The sequence below is a fragment of the Electrona antarctica genome, assembly GCF_951216825.1.
Source record: "Electrona antarctica genome assembly, chromosome: 1".
In the NCBI taxonomy this organism is placed as follows: Eukaryota; Metazoa; Chordata; class Actinopteri; order Myctophiformes; family Myctophidae; genus Electrona; species Electrona antarctica.
The window spans coordinates 35,026,390-35,046,525 of record NC_136806.1 but is presented as its reverse complement, the minus strand read 5'-3'; the positions used below and the strand labels follow the sequence as shown (position 1 = coordinate 35,046,525).

Below are 20,136 nucleotides of genomic sequence, written 5' to 3'. Positions count from 1 at the left end.
AATGTAGCCTACGGCGGGGGGGGGGTGGTTTTAGGTTTACAACATGCAGACGATTGTTTAAAAGAGCTCAGTGGGTGGTACCACGTGTTCGTATGTATTTGCGTCATTGTTCGCAGGGAATTATGGGTACTGTTACATTCGAGATGTTAACATTAAAGTATTGACTAAAAGAGTTTTCTTGTCAATGTGTTCACATTCACATTCAATGTGTGTTGTGTAAAGAGTAGCCATTTGAACCGTCCAAGTGTTCTTTCGTCCATTATTCATACCACCACTAGTAGCAACCGTTACTGCAAGCGACATTCACATGAATCACCTCTCGTTTGCACCCTCACTTTCATTAAGACTATACTTTCAGGGATCATTTCTATAGTTTTTAACTTGAGAGATGACTTTCTAAATTGTTTGGTCTCGCTAACCACGATGAAGAGTCGTGATATTCCCTTTTGAGCGCGAAGCGGGCGGCAAATAATGATTCAGTTCATACGTTTGCTGTCATTGATGACCGTTCTTTGCTTCCTAGTGGAGCATTGAGGAAGGGAATATTGTCAGAGTGGTTTTCTAAATTTGTCAAAAAATAAAAAGCTAGCGTTGACTGCTGAAATTCATTTTATCTCCTATGATGTTGTTGGTAAATCCCTTGGTAATGTTAAAGTAGGATCATCTAACAAAAAAGTATAATCCAAAACCGCATCAATCGATCCACTGGTTTTGAACAGAAGTTAGGTTGTTTTTCATCCTATTTTATGACGTGTATGTTTTAATCCTTATACTAGCTAATTGTCGTTATCATAAACTAGTTGTGACGTGGTTAAACGTGGAAAAGGCTGCTACTGAAGTAGCCTACAATAGTTGAGGCTCTCTGCTAGAGCTAGACTGTACATGTACAGTGTGATCAGAGCGTAGCGCTACTTTCTCATTACTATTCACGTTACCATGGCGACGGGGCAACGCGACGGCCCGGTTGGTCGAGCCGGCTGTGACGTGTGTCCGATCTGTGGGAATCCCGTCCCCTCGTGTGTGCTATAGGTGAATTGAGTTATCCACCAACTTAAACCAGAGGAGACACGTGAGACTGAAAGAGAGACCCCAAAGGCTCTGTTAGGGGAAGAAGAGGCTGTGTTGTGTTTCACTTCACACACACAGTCACACACACACACTGGCTGCTCAAAGTGTACAAGAGTGTAATGACAGAACTTGGGCGTGACGTGTCGCATTCTGACTCTCCTAAATAAGTCATCTAAAAGAAGTGAGGAGAGTAGGAGACAGACCAGACTGACAAGTTGACAACCCGAGCAGAGCACGCGCCGACGACCCGCATGTAAGTGACATTTGAATAAGTAAACATTGTAGTGAAGTTTATGGTAGACAGTGAGGGTGGACTATTGCAATTTGCAACTCCTGTTGTTGGCTGATGTACAAGATGTACTACTGCGCCGCCTGCGCGCATTACATGTCGAACGAAGAAAAATCATGTTTGTGGAGCTTTTCTTGACGGCCTATTCGCCCTACTGTGTTAAAGTGGACATGTAAAGTTACAGTAGGCCCATGTATGGAGATATACTGAGGTGGGACGATATTTAGTAAACAAACACATAGTGATGATTAATGACTCAAATATAAGCACTGCAGCTTTGTAGCCAAGCCGTAGAACAGGAAATGCATGTAATATCACAGCCAATAGCTTTGATACTTTTGGAGATATTAATTAGGCTAATACATGGTCAATGATGTACATACAATTACATACATTGTTACATTACATCCATTAATCCGTATTATTATTTTTGTTTTGTTTTGTTATTTCTTACCAGAAACACTGATAACAAGGTCAAAATGCAGGGTAAACAAACACTTTGTTTAATTTACCCAGGTGTGTGATCACCTAGTTTAAGTGTGCATAAGTGAAAATTATTAACTTAGTCTGCTCCAATTCAGCTCTCACAACTTTTGTTCAGTTATCTTATGTAATTATTTATTTCAAACCATGACCTACAATTTCTCTATGGACAGTGCATACAAACTGTCCAAGCCTGAACCACAGCCACTACTACTACTTTTCTTTCAGTGAATGGTGACTCAGGGTCCGTTTGCTTGAAGCATCTTGAGTTATGTTTTCCCTTTCTCAAGTTCCTCCCAATAAACGTCTGTCAGGTTTGCACAACCAGGTTGAAATATAGGCTGTAAATATGAAGTTGTGTTTAGAATGCAGTATACAGTATATTGACAGTCTGCTTTAGCTGAACAAGGGAACTTTAGCTATTTGCTAGTGTTCCCAAAAAGTGCACAAAACTCATGCATACCAGACTTCACATGACAAAGAGTGGTAGAAGAAAATATCATTCTAACTATTGGTGCCAGTAGCACGAAAGCCCTGCAACAATAACTGCTTGTTTCATTATTATGACACTCAGTCTGCAGAGTGCAGAGCATGTGATGTGTGCCAAATGTTCTTATATTCTTCTGTCCCAGATTTCCACTGGGCATTCTGGATTGCACTTTTGTCTCATTGTCAGAGGTCACATTCCTAGTACCTTTCAACCTGGCGTCCCTATTTCAGGCATGCCAACACATGTTATTTATTTAAAACCTTCCTCCGAAAATAGCAGATCTGTGTAAGCTTGTTCAAATTATACTTTAAAGTAGGTCCATAATTATCATTAAAAAAAACAGTGATCAATCTTCCGGTTTAAACTTTAAATAATAATAATAATAATAATAATAATTTATTTTACTATAATTTTATAACCTAGGTTTTAATGTTTTAAACTTATCATAAAGGACTTGTAAGGTAGTTATGAAAAAGGAATCGTAGCCTGCAAGTCATAATACACAATGATCCTTCCTGGCAAGTAAACACAATTTGTATCTTGTAGATGGGTTATCTTTTCCCCATTCATCAGGCCCGATGAACACATCTCTACACTGTCCTTGACCTGGACTGTATGAAGAAAAACGTGGAATGTCCGCACACGATCTGGGGCTTTCTCAAGTTCAGGGGCGAAACGTTGTTGTATTTAGGTTGAAATAAAAATGACGGGAGCAGAATTATATCGTGTGCGGACATTCCACTTTTTTCTTCATTTGGTCACTTTTTGGGTCCAGCACGGTATTCGGAAACTGGGATGTGCATATCGTTTTCCTTCTTTACACTTGACCTGGACTGTCCCACTCCCCCAGAAGAGATCAGTGACAATCAGTGTTGCCATGTCTGCTTATTATAAGTGACTTTGGCCTTGTTTTTATTGCAGGTTTTTGGGCTTGTTTGCAAAATGATTCTTATTTGGGCTTGTTTCCTAATGCTGTTGAAACCAGTGGTTCTCAAACATTTTCATGTCAAGGAATCCCCACATTAATATTTATTGGTGCCAGATAAAAAATATTTTGTGCCAGGGACCATCATACCAGATTTAGGTTGTAAAAAATATTCGAAACATTTTCAAAATGTTTAGCTTTAAAAAATAAAAAAGGTTTTTATGTTTTTATTTCAAGATCTACAAGCTCTACACGATTTAGATGTTCACAACGTGCCGTGATGCGATGTGTTGTGAGCTTGTAGATCTGCTATTTTCAAATAAGCAATGTATATGTTTAAACTTTAAAGTGCTCATGTGGCATATAGTTACTTCTTTTGGGCTTGTTTTCATAGATGTGGTTGCTTATTTCTCTAGCAAAATCTGGCAACACTGGTGACAATGCAAGGATACGGCGGCGACTCAAATGTCACCCAGCTCTAAAAAGCTTCCAAACAGTTTGAGGCCACAGACAGGCCGTCCTAAAATAGATAAGCACTTAGAGTTGTGTGTGCGATACGGAGGGGGCCGCGACCTCTGAACAGAGTTTACTTCAAATCCCTGAGCTCAGAGGGTGATTCAGCAAAAATGCAAGTGTTTGCTTAATGGAGACAAAAGGGGCAAATTGACTTCACATTCAGCTAGGGCTTAAAATTATAATAATAATGCTTGCTTATTGCTTTACACTGTTGAGTTGACACCATTGGTGGGCTGGTGGCACAATCTGTTCCTAATTGCCATGTAGCCTACATACTGTGGTATACTTGACAATACTTTGCAACTGTGTGTGTGTGTGTGTGTGTGTGTGTGTGTGTGTGTGTGTGTGTGTGTGTGTGTGTGTGTGTGTGTGTGTGTGTGTGTGTGTGTGTGTGTGTGTGTGTGTGTGTGTGTGTGTGCGCGTGTGCGTGTGTGCGCGTGCATGTTTTCTTGGTGACAGATTGGCGTAACTTTTCCAAAGTGCAGTCATGTACCCTGATGCTCTGGAAGCAGCTGGTCGGGTGGAGGGCCTGCCCTTGTCCTCCCCACAAATGCTGCCTTACCCAGAGGAAGAGGAGGGAGACACGGTGGCGGGCAGAGGAGCCAAGAGGAGAGGACGCTACCGGCATAGCCTGCAGCTACTGAAGCCCTTCAGAATAACCCACAAGTAAGGCTGCGGGCAATTAACGGGAAATATGTTGAAACAGATGTTTAGAACCAACAATAACCGCACGGTGGTGCTCTGTGGCTCGGTCAGACAGACACAGCTAGATATTACCAGTAAGACGCCTGAGGGCGAGAAGCAGTCGGGTATGGCAACCGGAAATGGATCAGTGCTCGATACATAAACCTGCTCTCCGTCGCAGCCCTTTCTACTACGGGAGAACCTACACTTACACGTAGTGTCTACAACACCATGGCATAACCATGTTTATTGAAATTATAGCTGTCATACATTTACACCAATTGCTCCATCACCTCTCCTATGCTGTGTAATGTGTTGGCATGCCCTGAATGAAGAAATAACACTAAAACCATATGTCATATTAACCATGTTTATTAAAACGGTTTTAGAACAACACAGATTGCTCCATGCAGCGCCTTCCTCTTTCCACTGCTGATCATGTCCAGCGCATGTAAGAATTAAGCAATATCGGCAAGTTAGCTGACGCGCGATGTGGTGTTTTTAAAAAAAAAGTTTGACACATGCTGCATAGACGCGTCACCATGGGAACCAATGTCGCCGGTGCCGACCGCTGCTTGCTTAACACTTTTGACAGCTACGGCGACGGCGTCACAGCTCCCGTACTTCCGCCTAGCGGAGCCGTCCTGAAAACAGTCGTTGCTTAAAGTCCCTATTCTCTTGAGTGTACAGCGTTTGATGAGGGCCCAGGTAGGGCTGGGCCTTCATTTTCGGGCCTGTTGAGAACTCTAGTTTTCGCCGGGTGCCGGGCACGGCTGCGACCTGCGGTCGCAATTATTATTATTATTAATAAGGGTAATAATAATACACTTTATTTTTATTGCAATTTCCAAAAACGGGTTTACAAAGTCAAATATCCCAAACGCAAACAAACTCACAACCATCTGTGTGTTGCCGCCATAAAACTCAGCCCCTGGCAAATGTCAACAGGTAAGCTGTGTGCACGCACGCACGCACGCACGCACGCACGCACACACACACACACACACACACACACACACACACACACACACACACACACACACACACACACACACACACACACACACACACACGTTTCTTTGCATTTAAAGCCAATGTTTGCTACTGTAGGTTACAGCAACCAACTTAAACCATGGGAGACATGCATGGAAAGGTCAACAACGTCTCTTTTGTTTGAGGCAGCTTGCCAAATTTCAGGTTAATAAATCCCTAATGAAACTATACTACAGTGCTTTTATTGAGTCAGTTATCTCCTCCGCCATCATTTGTTGGTATGGAAACCTAAACATAAATGACAAAAACCACCTTGGTAGGATTGTGAGAACGGCCTCAAAGATTGCCGGAGTTCATTTCAGTAGTCTAGACCAAGTTGTTACAAATCATATGTCTAGGGGTAAAATGAGTAGGCAACATAAGAAGGGGGAGCAGGAAACCATGATCAAATACGAGGTTTTATTATAAATATATATATATAATAAACCGTAAATACAATAACGGCTCATAAACAAATAAACAAAAATACAATAAAGAAACAACGCCTTTCCGAAGGGCGTTCGGAACAAATGGGTTAAACAATAAGGTAGTTTTCACAGTTAGCAGTTATACATAGTAGCGGGTCGGAGGAAGACCATAGTGATGTTCCCCGGCGAGCTGTCAGACACAGACTGACTATGTAGAGAACAGTGCACTCATGGCCATCGAGTGTGCGTGACCGGCAGCCAATCAGGAAGTCAGGCGTTGATCAGACGCCTGGCTAGAGCCGGCCCCTCGTTGATGTCACTGACAAGGTAAACACAGTCAATCCAACCTGAAGTGGAACAGAACACATATATAATAGAAGGCGCTCTCTATTCCAATATATGGTTCATAACAAGTCTACTAGATGTATAGTTATATATATATATATAATAAGAGATATCACAGATAGGTCTATATATATATAATATACCACAACAATACCACCAGTTACCTCATAAATATATACATAATATTAACCAATAAATATATATATATACTACATCATACTACTCATAACAAAACTAATCATAACAAATAATAAACACACACGTGACCGCAGTCCACGTCCAAGTATTTAAAAAACAGGTGCTTAAGAAAACCAAGTCCATTTGTACGGACAACTCTCATCCCCTCAGCTCTGAGTTCAGTCTGCTACTCTGCTTCCTTCTGGCCTTCGCCTAAAGGTTCTAGGGGCCACAAGCAACAGGTATAAGTTCTCCTTCGTGCCTGTGTCTATCCAGGCTTTAAATACAGATAGGAGGAGGAGGTAACTTGTCGCTTGACTCACAATTCCAGCAATGCACACATTGAATGACCTTTGCTATACAGTACAGTACAGTACAAGCAGTCTTGCAACTCCTGTTCTACAAGATGTACTACATTTATGGTAGAACGTCCTCGACTCGGTGTGAGGCTGCTAAAAGTGAGCTTGCAGTGAGAGTTAGTGTTAGACTGCTGGCGAGTGCTGGGTTGTTTTGTCATCAACAGTATTTTTGATTCTCCTAAATTAGTCATACAAGAAGGCAAGTGAGGCGGTTAGATGTGGTGGTGAGATGTGGTGGTTACTGTTGCGATTTCTGCGACTCCTATTCCGCCAGATCTACTACTGCACACTTTCGCAATTTAATATACTGAAGAAATGCAGAGAAAGAGGACTGTCACACAGACAGACGGACAAATGGATAAGCAGACAGCCAGATGGACACTCACACAGCAAAGATGACAGGTCTGTTTTGTTGCTCTTAAAGCCAATGTCCTGGCTGCTATGTACTGTAGCAGAAAGCCCAGATACGGGAAGGGAACGTATCCCTCACAGTCAGCTCCTGACCTGTGTTTGAGCAGCCTGATAAATTCACCCCTGAACTTCTTTTTCGCTGCTCCCTCAGATTTCTATGAAGCGGGTGCAAATGGCTGTTCAAACATTGACATTTGTGGGCTTGATTCGTCTTCCATCGACCTGGCCGAGGAGAGGCTCGCACTTCTCTCCCAGGGGCCGGCGTGTCCCACCTGTCCTAACATAGCACCTCTGTGTGTCTGTCTGCAGGTTTAGGCGATTCACGCTGTTTTTCCTATAACTCTTTTCTCATTCCTAGGCATCAGCACCCAGTTGATAATGCCGGCCTATTCTCCTTCATGACACTACACTGGCTCTCCCCGCTGGCAGTGAAGTCCTACAGGGCATCCAGTCTGTCTATAGACGATGTCTGGGGGGTGTCCTGCCATGAAGCCTCCGAACCTAACTGCCAAAGGTGAGGTCACTCATGGCGCCATTGGTACTGTAACTGTTAAAAGCACATGACCCCTATTACAGTCTTGCACCGGAGCACATGGTAACCTTGTAGATCAGCTATTTTTTGCAAATGTGTGTCTTTTTATAATAACACAATTATTATGTCAACAGTAGGGATATTTTTTTTAATTGAATCCCCTGGCAAATAAATCGAGTGGTACTTATGGTTGGAGGCAATATTGCAATATAAGTTCAGCAATCATATCTTCACACTTAGGTTCATTGTCTCCAGGCCACAACCTGCATGACCTGCCCTGGTGGAGACCTGTGCCCTGAGGGGCACTTTTTCTAGTTGGGGTTTTTCCGATAATCAAATAGTGAGTAACCTACTTTGTCTACACCAACCCTACACAAACGTGGTGATAACGCTGCTCTAACATAGACAGCAGTCTAGCAGCAGTAAAACAGGTGTCTGGCCAAGGTTGAACGTTTAGTATTTGGGGCACTAGTCAGTGTGGGAATTTGATATGCTTGGGTGGGATTATCTTGTGTCGGTCTGTGTGTGTGTGTGTGTGTGTGTGTGTGTGTGTGTGTGTGTGTGTGTGTGTGTGTGTGTGTGTGTGTGTGTGTGTGTGTGTGTGTGTGTGTGTGTGTGTGTGTGTGTGTGTGTGTGTGTGTGTGTGTGTGTGTGTGTGTGTGTGTGTGTGTGTGTGTGTGCGCGCGCACCTGTGACCTGTGACCACCTGTGGCCTGTGACCACTCCCTGGAAGGTAGATCACTTTAGCCCTTTGATCCACTTTCTCTTAGGTGGGAATGTCCTTTGGGTGTGTCACGCAGGAACTAAACTCAAACAAAAGGCACAGGCTACAAGCCATCACCCCAGGGGTCCCGAGCCAAGAGACTTGAAGTGAAGACAAGCTCTCGGATCGACACCTCTGACAGGATGCATGAGCAAACAACACACATTACTTAGAATTATGGATTTCCAGACACACGTGTGTGTGACACCTGCTTTTGTGTCTGCTAGTCTGTGTGTGCTGAATATTTAACCCTGTGATGATCTGGCGTGATTATCCTCTTCTGTTTCTTTTTGTTATCAATTATTTGTATTCATCACAGAAACAATACAATTATGTAGTATGGCATTGTTACAACCCAATATGTCTAGGGGTAATTAAGTGTAACATTTAATGGATCGACAGGAAACCAGCTTCAAAATGCGAATATTTATTTACATAAAGATGAATTAAAGAATGAAATAACGAATGTTTTACAGAACACAAATCAAACTAAAAAGAAAAGATACCTAGCAAACAGACACAAATTAACACTACAACTGAAGAGCAAAGAGTCCTTTCCGAAGGGACAAAACTAAATATCAAACAGAATGGCAATTGTCCACAGTCAGTGTGGCGGCTGGGAGAGAGAGGATTCCGGCCTGTCTCCCCACCGCCTTCCAGGAACAGACTGACTGATATAGCATAGGTGAGTAGGGAGAGCCATGATCAGGAGCACTCCCACTCTAGACCGACATCCAGTCAGGGCCGATCACTCCCTGACAGACGGGCCAGCTTCTCTAGGTGTCAATCATCACTCAGTCCACCTGCGGAGGATTAGGGAAAACACAGGCAACTGGTACTGTGTAGCCGATAACAATGTGAGAACTCTATAGTAAATATAAATATGCCCATACAAAGGCTATTCATAATATCTCACAACAATAACACTCATATATGATCCCCGATCATCACAGGCATCATGAATAAAATAAACTAAACAAAAACAAGATACATTACATAGACTACACAATGTAAAACTAACACAACAAAAGATCAAGAAAAGAAATAAGGAAAAACAAACTGACCCACCCCTCCCAGGACCATCAATGTCACGAAAAGCAGGGCATACACATGTGCAAAGTTCTTACCACTGTGTGCGCACAGCTTAAATCATATCTTTAAGTTTATCTGCAATGCTAGACCATACTTTAACATTCTCCTCACTCGCTCCATGTAATCTTGCCGTTCAGGTTGACATTTCTGGATATACTATCCAAAAAGTTTAGTTAAAGTACGAGGATGTTTATCCTCTAATGTTACCCAACTACGTGTTCTTCTTCTGTACTCTCTTCCTGATCCATACCTGTATCTTTGCTTCATCCTTACTGTACTGCTGCTATGGCAACTGAATCTCTCTCGGGATCAACACAGTTCTATCATTCAGTCTATCTTATTTATTTGTGTGTGTGTGTGTGTGTGTGTGTGTGTGTGTGTGTGTGTGTGTGTGTGTGTGTGTGTGTGTGTGTGTGTGTGTGTGTGTGTGTGTGTGGGTGTGTGTGGGTGTGGGTGTGTGTGTGTGTGTGTGTGTGTGTGTGTGTGTGTGTGTGTGTGTGTGTGTGTGTGTGTGTGTGTGTGTGTGTGTGTGTGTGTGTGTGTGTGCATCCATACATGTGCATGCATTAGAGCTAATTGATGAACATCTTGTCTTTATTTCCCAGTACAGTGGAGGTGTGACAGGACTGGAGGTGAGGCTGCTAAGAATAGCAGGGATTAAAGCTTACAGTGAGAGTTAGTGTTGGACTGCTGGGCGGTTATGTCATTAAAGCTCTTCTTACCTGGCTGGGACAGACAGTGACAGGGACATTCTCAGTCACACTCAGTGACCATGCATGTACCAGTGTGAGGCCACATCAAGCCACTATACTTAACGTCTTTGTGCCAGTCTACCACCATGAGAAACGTCATAGCTCATAACTCCCTGTGGAAAGGAGTCAAAGGACTTATATTAATTAATATTGTCAGAGAGGTGCTATGAGACAGTTTCCTGTGTTTCCGGTGCCTTTTCCATTACTCACGTGCTGCAAATTATACAGACCCATGACTCTACAGCCCGAGGGGGAGCGGCCCCACGTTGGGGGAAACTCGCTTTTGTACTTGCCGGTGGTGACAGAGTTGTGAATGATGCTCTGTTTCACATCTCTGGCGAGAGGCCATGATGATACGTGTGACCCATGAGGAGAGGGGAAGGGGGAAAGAACATTGAGGCACAAACCAGTCAGAGTGGCATGGCCCGGGAAAGTGATGGTATGCATGAACAACACTGCTGAGTAGCTGTGGTGGTGGAGTGGGGAGGGTTTTTGTGTTTACATAGCAGGGGACAGTTATGCAACCCCGATGCAAAGTAAAATGGGCAGATGGGGGAGGGAGGGAGGGACGGACGGACGGAGGGAGGGAGGGGGCGGTTTGAAAATCCTCCTGGGAGAGTTGACACTTGAGAGTGCACAGTGAGGTGCGAGGTAAGAATGCGATGTACCCGCCTGGCTATAGCACTCCCTTGAAAACACCGCTTCGAGTCCAAGTCAGAGGAATTTGCTGTTGTGAGACAGCTCAAACCGTGTTTGACAGTGAAGCATTTCTCGTTTGGCCTCATACTGTACACACACGTCACACAAACACTCACACACTGAGATTGTTTGTGCAGCTTGCCCACATGCCCTTGATTGTATCTCTTGTTCAATCCTTATTTGTGTCCTGTGTGCTCTCTCTGTAAACACTGGTTCTGACAAAAACCTGGTTGTTAAAATAGCTTCATAAATACATATTTAACAACTTGAAACCTAGCTTCCCTGTTCCCGGGCAAACAGTTGGTGAAACCAGCAGACACTACAACGTGATGTGTTGTTGTGAGCTTGTAAATGGGCTGTTTTCAGCAAAGATATTTAGTGTAGAGTAAAACCATAGGGGACCTAGCCTAGTATAGAGCCCTGAGGGACTCTGGCGGCAGGCCAAATGACGTTTTTCAGACCATAGGGTTTAAGTTGTTAACATCTTAGGACTTGAACATTAAAAAAAAGTCAAGTCACGTTGCTGTTACCTCCACCATGGAAATCTTGCACCATTTTGCAATGTCAGTTTCCTGTGATTCAAGCTGTGCACTCAGACATTGGGGAAGTGATGGAAAGTACTTAAGTAAAGTACTTAAGCTAACCTTGTTGAGGTACTTTTACGTCGAGTATTACGCCGAGACACTATACTACTTTACATTTTGTATGCCTACTTTTTACTCCACTTTTCTGGCTTTTTTTCTTCTTTTGTTTTTGCTTTTTCTGCCTTTATTGATGGATGCATACGCAGCCTATGTGCCCTAGAGCCACATATTTACACGAAACCCTAGTCTATACTTAAAGGGCATTACCACAAATTTTCAACATTTTACTATGTCATCCATACCTTTTGAGCTGTTGTGATTCACAGTTCTAGGAAACACAGCTCTACACTGTACTGTACACCTAAACTTGTAGATCCTCTATTCCTGGAAGATGTTTGCCTATTACGACATGCCCAGGCCCCAGGGTAGGGACGCTAGGATGTATGTACTGTAGTAGTAATAGTAAGCCTTCCCGAGCCATGTTAGGGCAAGGAGCCTATCTCCTGTTTCTGTAGCGTGAGGCAGCTTGATGTAAAAGTACATCTCCTGGACATGATATTTGTGGCACACTCCCCAAACCCTAACCTAACCCTAACGTCACAGGAAGCGACGGGTGATTTTTAACCCGCAGCACAGATTAGTTTTAACTCACCACGCATGTCGGGAGCCACAGGCGATTTTTAACCCGCAGCACGGGTGATTTCTAACCCGCAGCAAGGCTTTGTCTGACTAATGACTGTAAGACTGTTGGTATGTCTAACCAACATATGCACCCGATGCAGAGTGCCAGCCAGGGAAGCATTGGCTTCCATTTTTTGTATGACCCGGCCGGGGATCGAACCCTGACCTGCAGCTCAGGGTGGACACTCTGACCGCAAGGCCACTGAGCTGGTTTCACTGAGAAAGATTCATGTGGTTAATGCTGGCTAACTAAGAGTGATTTGGATGCTAAAGGGTTCCCCTTCTCTTCTCCTCTCTTGCTGATCTCTGTCATCCCGGGCTAGGCTGGAGTCTCTGTGGCACGACGAGCTAAAAAGACGAGGGCGAGAGGGGGCATCCCTGACCAGAGTCGTTCTGAGGTTCTGCCAAACCCGCTTGCTGGTGGCCATTTTCTCCCTCCTCCTCACCATGGTGGCAGGCTTTGTGGGGCCCGTGAGTAGCGCCCAAATCCTCCTCTCTTTTATTTATCTTTCTGCTGATTCGGCTAATGCGCCTTTTCAGCGCGGACGGCTGGCTCAGACTCTGAGTCCCAAGTCCAAGTGTGATTTCTGAAAATCGCTTTATCCCATTTCACGCTGGTCTGGAAATTGAAATGAAAACACAGCGTAGCATATTTCCCTCCTAAATTGCCCTCGTGCCACCTCAGACAGTCGAGAAATGAACAGAGCTTGAAAGTACCAATATGACTGATATACAATATGATATGATTTCTTTAATCAAATCAAAATTTAAGTTGATTGGTAATTATGTTTGGACTTCTCCTGTCGGAGCATTATTGGGTTAGTCCCATTGTTCCTCTCACCCCTGGCTGTTTATTTTGATGTGTGAGTGCTGCACGGTACGGGTGCGAGCAGCTTCCCAGATCTAATAGTATTAACTGGATTTACTTGTTACACAATTCAATGGGTACCGGTATGCTGACTGATAATTCCTGGTATAGATTGCTCTGTAATCTATTATATAGATTTAATCTAATCGTAATCCTACTGGACATTTTACACAAGTTGTCAACGTTTCTAGTGCTTTTGGTCTTTTTTCATAGGCCCTAATCTTACTTCAATCTTCACATGCCTCTGTTATTAATTCAGATCACATCTGATATGCTTCATCATCTCCCTGTCAGTGCCATCTTCCTTAACCCATTAAAACCGTTTAAGTGTCATTTTACATTTGCGGCCAAATTCATGTAATTTTGAGGGTCCTTAGTCGACATGTTAATCCTTCTCCTTTTCACCTCTTCATTTATCTCCTTCTACGAGTGTTCTTTCCCTACCTCCCGGTCCCCTTTCCCCTCCCTACCTCCCCCTTTCCCCTCCCTACCTCCCTTGCCACCATACTGCCTCATTGCACCTTCCCCATGCAGGCCCTGCTGATCCGGGCCCTGCTGGAGTATTCTCAGAGCACGGAGAGCTGGCTCCCGTACGGCCTGTCCCTGGTAGCGGGGATCTTCTCCACGGAGTTGATACGCTCCTGGTCGCTGGCCTTCATGTGGGCCATCAACTACCGCACGGCCGCGCGCATCCGTGGGGCCGCGCTCACCTTTGCCTTCCAGAAAATCCTCCGTCTGCGCAGCACCAAGGACGTCAATGTCGGAGAGGTGGGTGCAGAACAGCACTGAGTGCTCCAGAATCACACCGGATCATTCCATCCTCACCAGAGGGCCGGGGGTGCATGTATAGCTTTTTGTAATGGTAGAGCTTTCATTGCATATACTGTTAAACCACTTTCTAAGGTATATTAATGACATAGTAAAATGTTGAAAATTAGTGATATTCCCCTTTAAGTATAGTATACCTAATAAGTATATATTTGTGTAAATATGTGGCTCTAGGGCACATAGGCTGTGTATGCATTTGTATTTGAAAATAGCCAATCTATAAACTCAAAGCGTGTTGCATCGCGATGCATTGTGAGATTGTAGAACTGCTATTTTCAAAAAGATTTGACAACATTTGGAAGTACATTTACTTTTAACACATTAAGTACATTTTGATGCAAGTACTTTTGTGCTTTTACTCAAGCAAAATGTTTAATACAGGATTTTTACTTACATTTTCTACATTGTGGTTTTGCTTCTTTTACTTAAGTAGCAAATATGAGTACTTCTCTCACCACTGCATGGTGGTGCAGTGGATCTTGACTTCTCAGATTTAGTTTGAATGCAAGTAATAGTAAAATTATAAGTGTATGGGTGAATCTAGATGGTTTAATGTTCTTGCAATCTTTAATAGTTTTTTATTTATAAATCCATTATGGTGTAAATTAGTTTCTGCAGTTGCTCTATATGGAATCATTACCAATGATGCATTTGGCATAAAGATATTTTACCCTCTTTCTAGGGGCGTTATATAGTGCTAAAAGACAACATTAACAGATCTTTAGCATGATTGATAGTGTAATTATGTGATCATTTGTCAAAAAATGAAAGACACATGACCGTTGTTGGTCTCCCTTATGTAGAACTATTTACAACCATGTCGTTTTGCATAATAGGCATAGGCTAATTATGTAAATATCTTGCAATAGTGTGCTTTTGGTTTTCTTAGTTCAGTCCTGCTAGTTTCAGCTAGACTTACAGACTGTAAATCTGATTAGACCATCATCATGCATCTCCTAATTTAAAGGAAGGTAATAGTACAAACCATGCTGGTTTCACTTATGATAATTTTGCCCTTTGCAAATGCAAATCTCTCCGTACAGTTAATCGGTACCCCGACAGCAGGTTGCATAGAATTCATGTCTGAAAGAGGGTAGAAAAAAGTTTGACCGACTGTTAACTCTCATCATTCATTATAATGAAGTGAAATGCTGCTGTTAATGACTTTCATTTATACATGAATTTATACAGCTCATGAAGCTTAATCGTTCTCACGGTTCAACCAAAGATTTCTCTTTAGCTTTACAGCTGCAGTAATACTGCATGATATGTATACTGGCAGTGGCTGCATCTGAATTCAGAAAGTCAGAAATCTAAATGCATTAGGATTAATTGAGGAATTATTGTATGTTGCCTATTATGTATAATGCTGATTCACGCTACTATACACGTGTGTATAGTATAGCCTACCTTTGTAATGTTGCCTTAGTGATAATGTCATGGTGTTCCTGTAAACGTTTTAACCACTTACCCTCTACAGTAACCCATTAAGGCCGATTTTATAATAGCAGATGTTCCTGGGGTCCAAGACAACAATAATAAATAAATAAAATGTATTACACAAACTCAAAATGTCATTATTCAAATTAGGGAATTGATTTGAAAAAGAAAAAGTAAGTAAGGTACACCCACCATAAATCTATCATTTAATCTAAGATGCTATTAATGTCTTGTTAAAATGTCCTGAGTGTAAGACGTCGCAGCTTCCTTTTTAAAAACAGCCTTTCCTTTGCCCAGGGTTATAATGTGGTTACGGGGGGCTATATCCCTCTGGTTAACAGGGTTAATGGGGTTCCGGGGGCCATATCCCTCTGGTTAAGAGCAGATGTTTGCTACATATGTTGAGTAAATGGTGTGTGTCGCTGTGTGTCTTTTCCACCTAGTTGATCAACATCTGCTCCAGTGACGGCCAGCGGCTGTACGAGGCAGTGTCGGTGGGCTGCCTGCTGGCCGGGGGTCCGCTGGTGGGGATACTGGGCGTGTCCTACACCGCATACTTCCTAGGACCCACTGCCCTGGTGGGGTCAGCCATCTTTATCATCTTCTACCCGGTCATGGTGAGCACAAGGAGGAGGTGACCTGTGTTAACCCATTTAGACCATTTAGAGGTTTTCGGAAAAACGTACGTACTGTACGTACGTCTAATATTATTAAAGGACCACTTCACCACTTTTCAACGTATCTTCATATAATTGCCACAATTTTGTTCTACTCAGTTTGTGTCTCATAGGAGGGCCATGGGCAGTTCAGAAAACCCGTCCACCAGTGACATCATCAATGGGGAATCCAAGCTAATAGAAACGGCAGGCTTTCTATTCCTGAAAAGTTGAAATTCAATAATGGAAGCCATCTATCTATATTTAAAAAAAATCTTGTTAAAAAACACTGCCTACCGATGATGTCACTGGTGGACGGGTTTCTGAACTGCCCACAGCCCTCCTATGAGACACAGACTGAGTAGACAATAATTGTGGTATTTTATGATGGACATTAGTGAGGACCAATAATATGAAGATACGTACGTCTATAATCCACGTAACTCGAGAACCGTTCTCCCCACCGACTTCAAATTCGTCACAGGGAGTGCAGTGCCTGGTATCGAGTCCATCGGATACACCGTTGACCAGAACCAGCACAAAAGCCTCTGCCCGGGCTCAGGATCTGACATTTTGACATCTGCATAGACTGGGCATGCCTGGCTGACAAAGAACTTCATATATGGGCATAAAAGGGGCACAGATATATTAACTGGGTGGGCATGCATTTCCAACTTGCATCGTTCCAAGTAGGCCAGTGCCCACGGGCACCGCTCTAGTCTATCCTTAATTACCAGAGAAAATCATGTAGCCTTGTTTATGCTCTTTGTATTCTATTCTTAGTTAGTTACAGTATAGCTTTGAAATTTGGAAAGGCAGAATGTTGATCAAAACAGTCGTGTTTTGTCTTCAACTACTTTTGTCTTTGAGTACAAGTCTTTGCACTAGTCACCCTGATGAAGGCATTGTTGCCGCAACATGTTAGTGTATTTATTTTTCTTCTATTAAAGGCTATATAATTTGGCATGGTCTCTTCTCTCTTTTGCAAATCAATTGTATCACCCATTTGTATCAAAGAGCACTTTGTCAGGGATTTTTACTCCAGCCTCACAGATGCGCTCCTTTCTCTCTTTTTCCTACAAATCTTCATATTATTTTGAACTGTCTGAAAAGAAAAAATATATATATGTGAGTTTTAGAGGCAATCAATCTCGGCTCCTTTTAAATACCACCCAGAATCAGCCAGGGAGTGAGAGTCATAGACCTTGGTATTGATGAGAAAGGCATTCATCCCTCCTGGGCAGGTCAGAGACAGATTAGTTGATCTCACTGTGTCTGCTCTCATTTCCCCACCAGACACTTCATTTCTTTTGTGTCATCATTCCCCTTTTCTTTCTCGTCTGGACAGATGCTTGCGTCGCGGCTGACAGCGTATTTCCGCAAAAAGTGTGTGACGGTGACCGATCGGCGCGTGAGGCTGATGAACGAGATCCTGGGGTGTATAAAGTTCATCAAGATGTACTGCTGGGAGGACGCTTTCGCTCACAACATCCAAAGTGAGTGGCTGCTGTTTCGCTGCCAAGGCCATTGAACTCAGCAATATCATGACACACAGTGACACAATACTTGTTTCCTGTTTTGTGGTGCGGCCTGCAGTCATACCGCTTATTATTGCTTTTATTAAGTTCTCCATTGTTTGCATCCTCTGACTTGAGGGTCTGCTTTAATTTGGACCTCCTGTCATTGTAGCAATTTAGTGCTAAATCATCAATTTATCACATGAAATTAGACTTGTCCCCAGAGTGAGCCGACAATGCTCCCCTGACCCTAAATCCATTTGTATCTCTCACTGGTTAAGCCTTCCCGTTTTCCACAATCTTCCACTTTTTAAACATCTTTGAAATTAGCCAGGTGGCTCATTACACCACAGTTCTGGGATTACCAATTATTATGATATGATAATTAATTGATCATTTATCTTAAGGTCCAGCAACTCTGGAGAGTTACAGTGCCTTCTTCAATTATCTTTAATTGCTCAGATGACCATATTATACCCCTGCTGATTGAATGGACCGTGAGACTGTTGTGCACCGGCATCCAAGCAGTAATGCACATAGTCTTCAAAGGCGGTCTTATGTTGGAAACGTGTTAGGAAGGAGTCGGATAGTTCAAGTTCACATTGCTGCCATGTGGTGACTAAAACGATGCATTGAGTTTGGTCCGGTGAACTGGGGGAACAATAATAAAAATAATAAATAATAATAATAAATAATAATAATAATAATAATAATAAATAATAATAATAATAAAACTTTATTTGTATAGCACCTTTCATGACATGAAATGCAGCTCAAAGTGCTTTACACAAAAAAGAAAAGAAAGGCAGGGCATAAACAATACAGTGAGGACATGAATAACAATAATAATATTTTTTTTAAAAAGACAAATAAATCAATTAAAAGCAAGGGTGTAGAAGTGGGTCTTGAGCTGAGCTTTAAAAATGTCTACAGAGGCTGCCTGTCGAAGGTACAGTGGGAGTTTGTTCCACGCCGTCGGCCCGTAGAAGCAAAAAGCTGCTTCCCCGTATTTTTTAGTTGCCATTTTTTTTAGGCAAAGCGAGCAGGCCAGCAGTGGAAGACCTTAGGGGGCGGTTTGGGACATATTTCGGCAGGCAGTCATGTAGGTAGGAAGGTGCGAGACCATTGAGAGCTTTATGCAATGCAATGCAGCCAGCACAATGTATTTGGGACTAGGGCTGCAAAACGAATCGAATGATATCAACCAGTAAGACGCCTTAAAGGGGAAAACCACCCATTTTCAACATTTTACTATGTCATTAATATACCTTAGAGCTGTTGTGTGGAAATAATAAAAAAGTCCCCCCATTTTGTATTTCCTAGAACTGTAATTATGAAAAAAATGGTGAAAAATGGTGAAACACATCTTGATGACATCATCAAGATGTGTTTCACCATGTTAATGATTTTTTTCAGACCTCTAGTTCTAGGAAACACAGAATGGGGGAACTTTTTTTATTATTTCCACACAACAGCTCTAAGGTACATTAATGACATAGTAAAATGTTGAAAATGAGTGGAATGCCCCTTTAAAGCCAAGGCGAGAAGCGACACTCTACCGGAATAATGTCACTTCATTATGTCAGCACTACAGCGGAGCGGACAGACGGTGAAATCTCTACCGAAGTCCTGATGTCACTCGCTCATCCCCTGCCTGGTCCAGGGCCGTAGAAGTTTCATTTTAAATGATCTCATATAAGCATTGTTGTCCAAAAATAAATAAACTATCTCAGCGATATTAAATGTCCCGAAACATTTAACCAATATCGGCCGTGTGTGTGTGTGTGTAGTGGCGTGTCGCCCGTGTGTGTGTGTGTACACCAGCAGTGGTGTACATGTAGGAAGTGCACTTGAAAACGTGTGAAGTGGGACATTCTGCATAATGATAACTTTCTACTTTTGGTACTTTAGGTACATTTTGATAATGATAAAAAATGTGTCCGGTAAATTTTGAATTCCAGACTTTTTCTTGTAACTACATTGCACTACATTGCAGTATTGATACTTTTACTTAAGTAAAAAGAATATATATATATTTTTTCCATCACTGACCACCCAGACCAAGCCAGTCAAAGTCCCCTTCTCTTCACACCGTGAACAGCCTTCCCGGGTGCAACCTGCTGCTATTCCGTCCACTGTGTGTTTGTTGATGGTGGCTCTAATGTTGTTGCTGCTTGAAGAGAAGTGGGGAATGCTTACAGAGCCACTTAAGCTGCATTTTGCAAAAGTCTTGAAAATCACAAGGCCTGATCATTGATACAAGATTTGGGGGTCCAGTGCGAGTCCTAAAACGGCAATTACCAATGTTTTGAAATATATTTGGAAAAAGGTTATATTTCTATTTCTAAAAGAGAAAGCGAGAAGCAAATAAAAACATCACACTCGTGTGAAGTGATATGAGGTGTGATGAACATGTATGATGATTTGTGTATCCATAAACATGGCTACACACATGACGTCATGGCCGTAACACACAAAGCCAGGCATTGGAGGGGCTAGCGCCCCTCAATAAAATAA

The 20,136-nt window shown here is 42.6% G+C and overlaps 1 protein-coding gene across 1 annotated transcript in view; it reads left to right on the top strand.

Moving 5' to 3' along the window:
- The first annotated feature begins 1,075 nt into the window (after positions 1–1,075).
- Positions 1,076–20,136, top strand: part of LOC306922571 (ATP-binding cassette sub-family C member 5) — a 47,687-nt gene continuing 28,626 nt past the window's right edge. Inside the window, exons 1-7 of the mRNA XM_079500260.1 lie at positions 1,076–1,321; positions 4,231–4,437; positions 7,566–7,721; positions 12,634–12,781; positions 13,713–13,946; positions 15,890–16,063; positions 17,451–17,598. Coding sequence (XP_079356386.1) covers positions 4,259–4,437; positions 7,566–7,721; positions 12,634–12,781; positions 13,713–13,946; positions 15,890–16,063; positions 17,451–17,598 — 1,039 coding nt within the window. The 5' untranslated portion in view covers positions 1,076–1,321; positions 4,231–4,258. The remainder of the gene's footprint in view (positions 1,322–4,230; positions 4,438–7,565; positions 7,722–12,633; positions 12,782–13,712; positions 13,947–15,889; positions 16,064–17,450; positions 17,599–20,136) is intronic.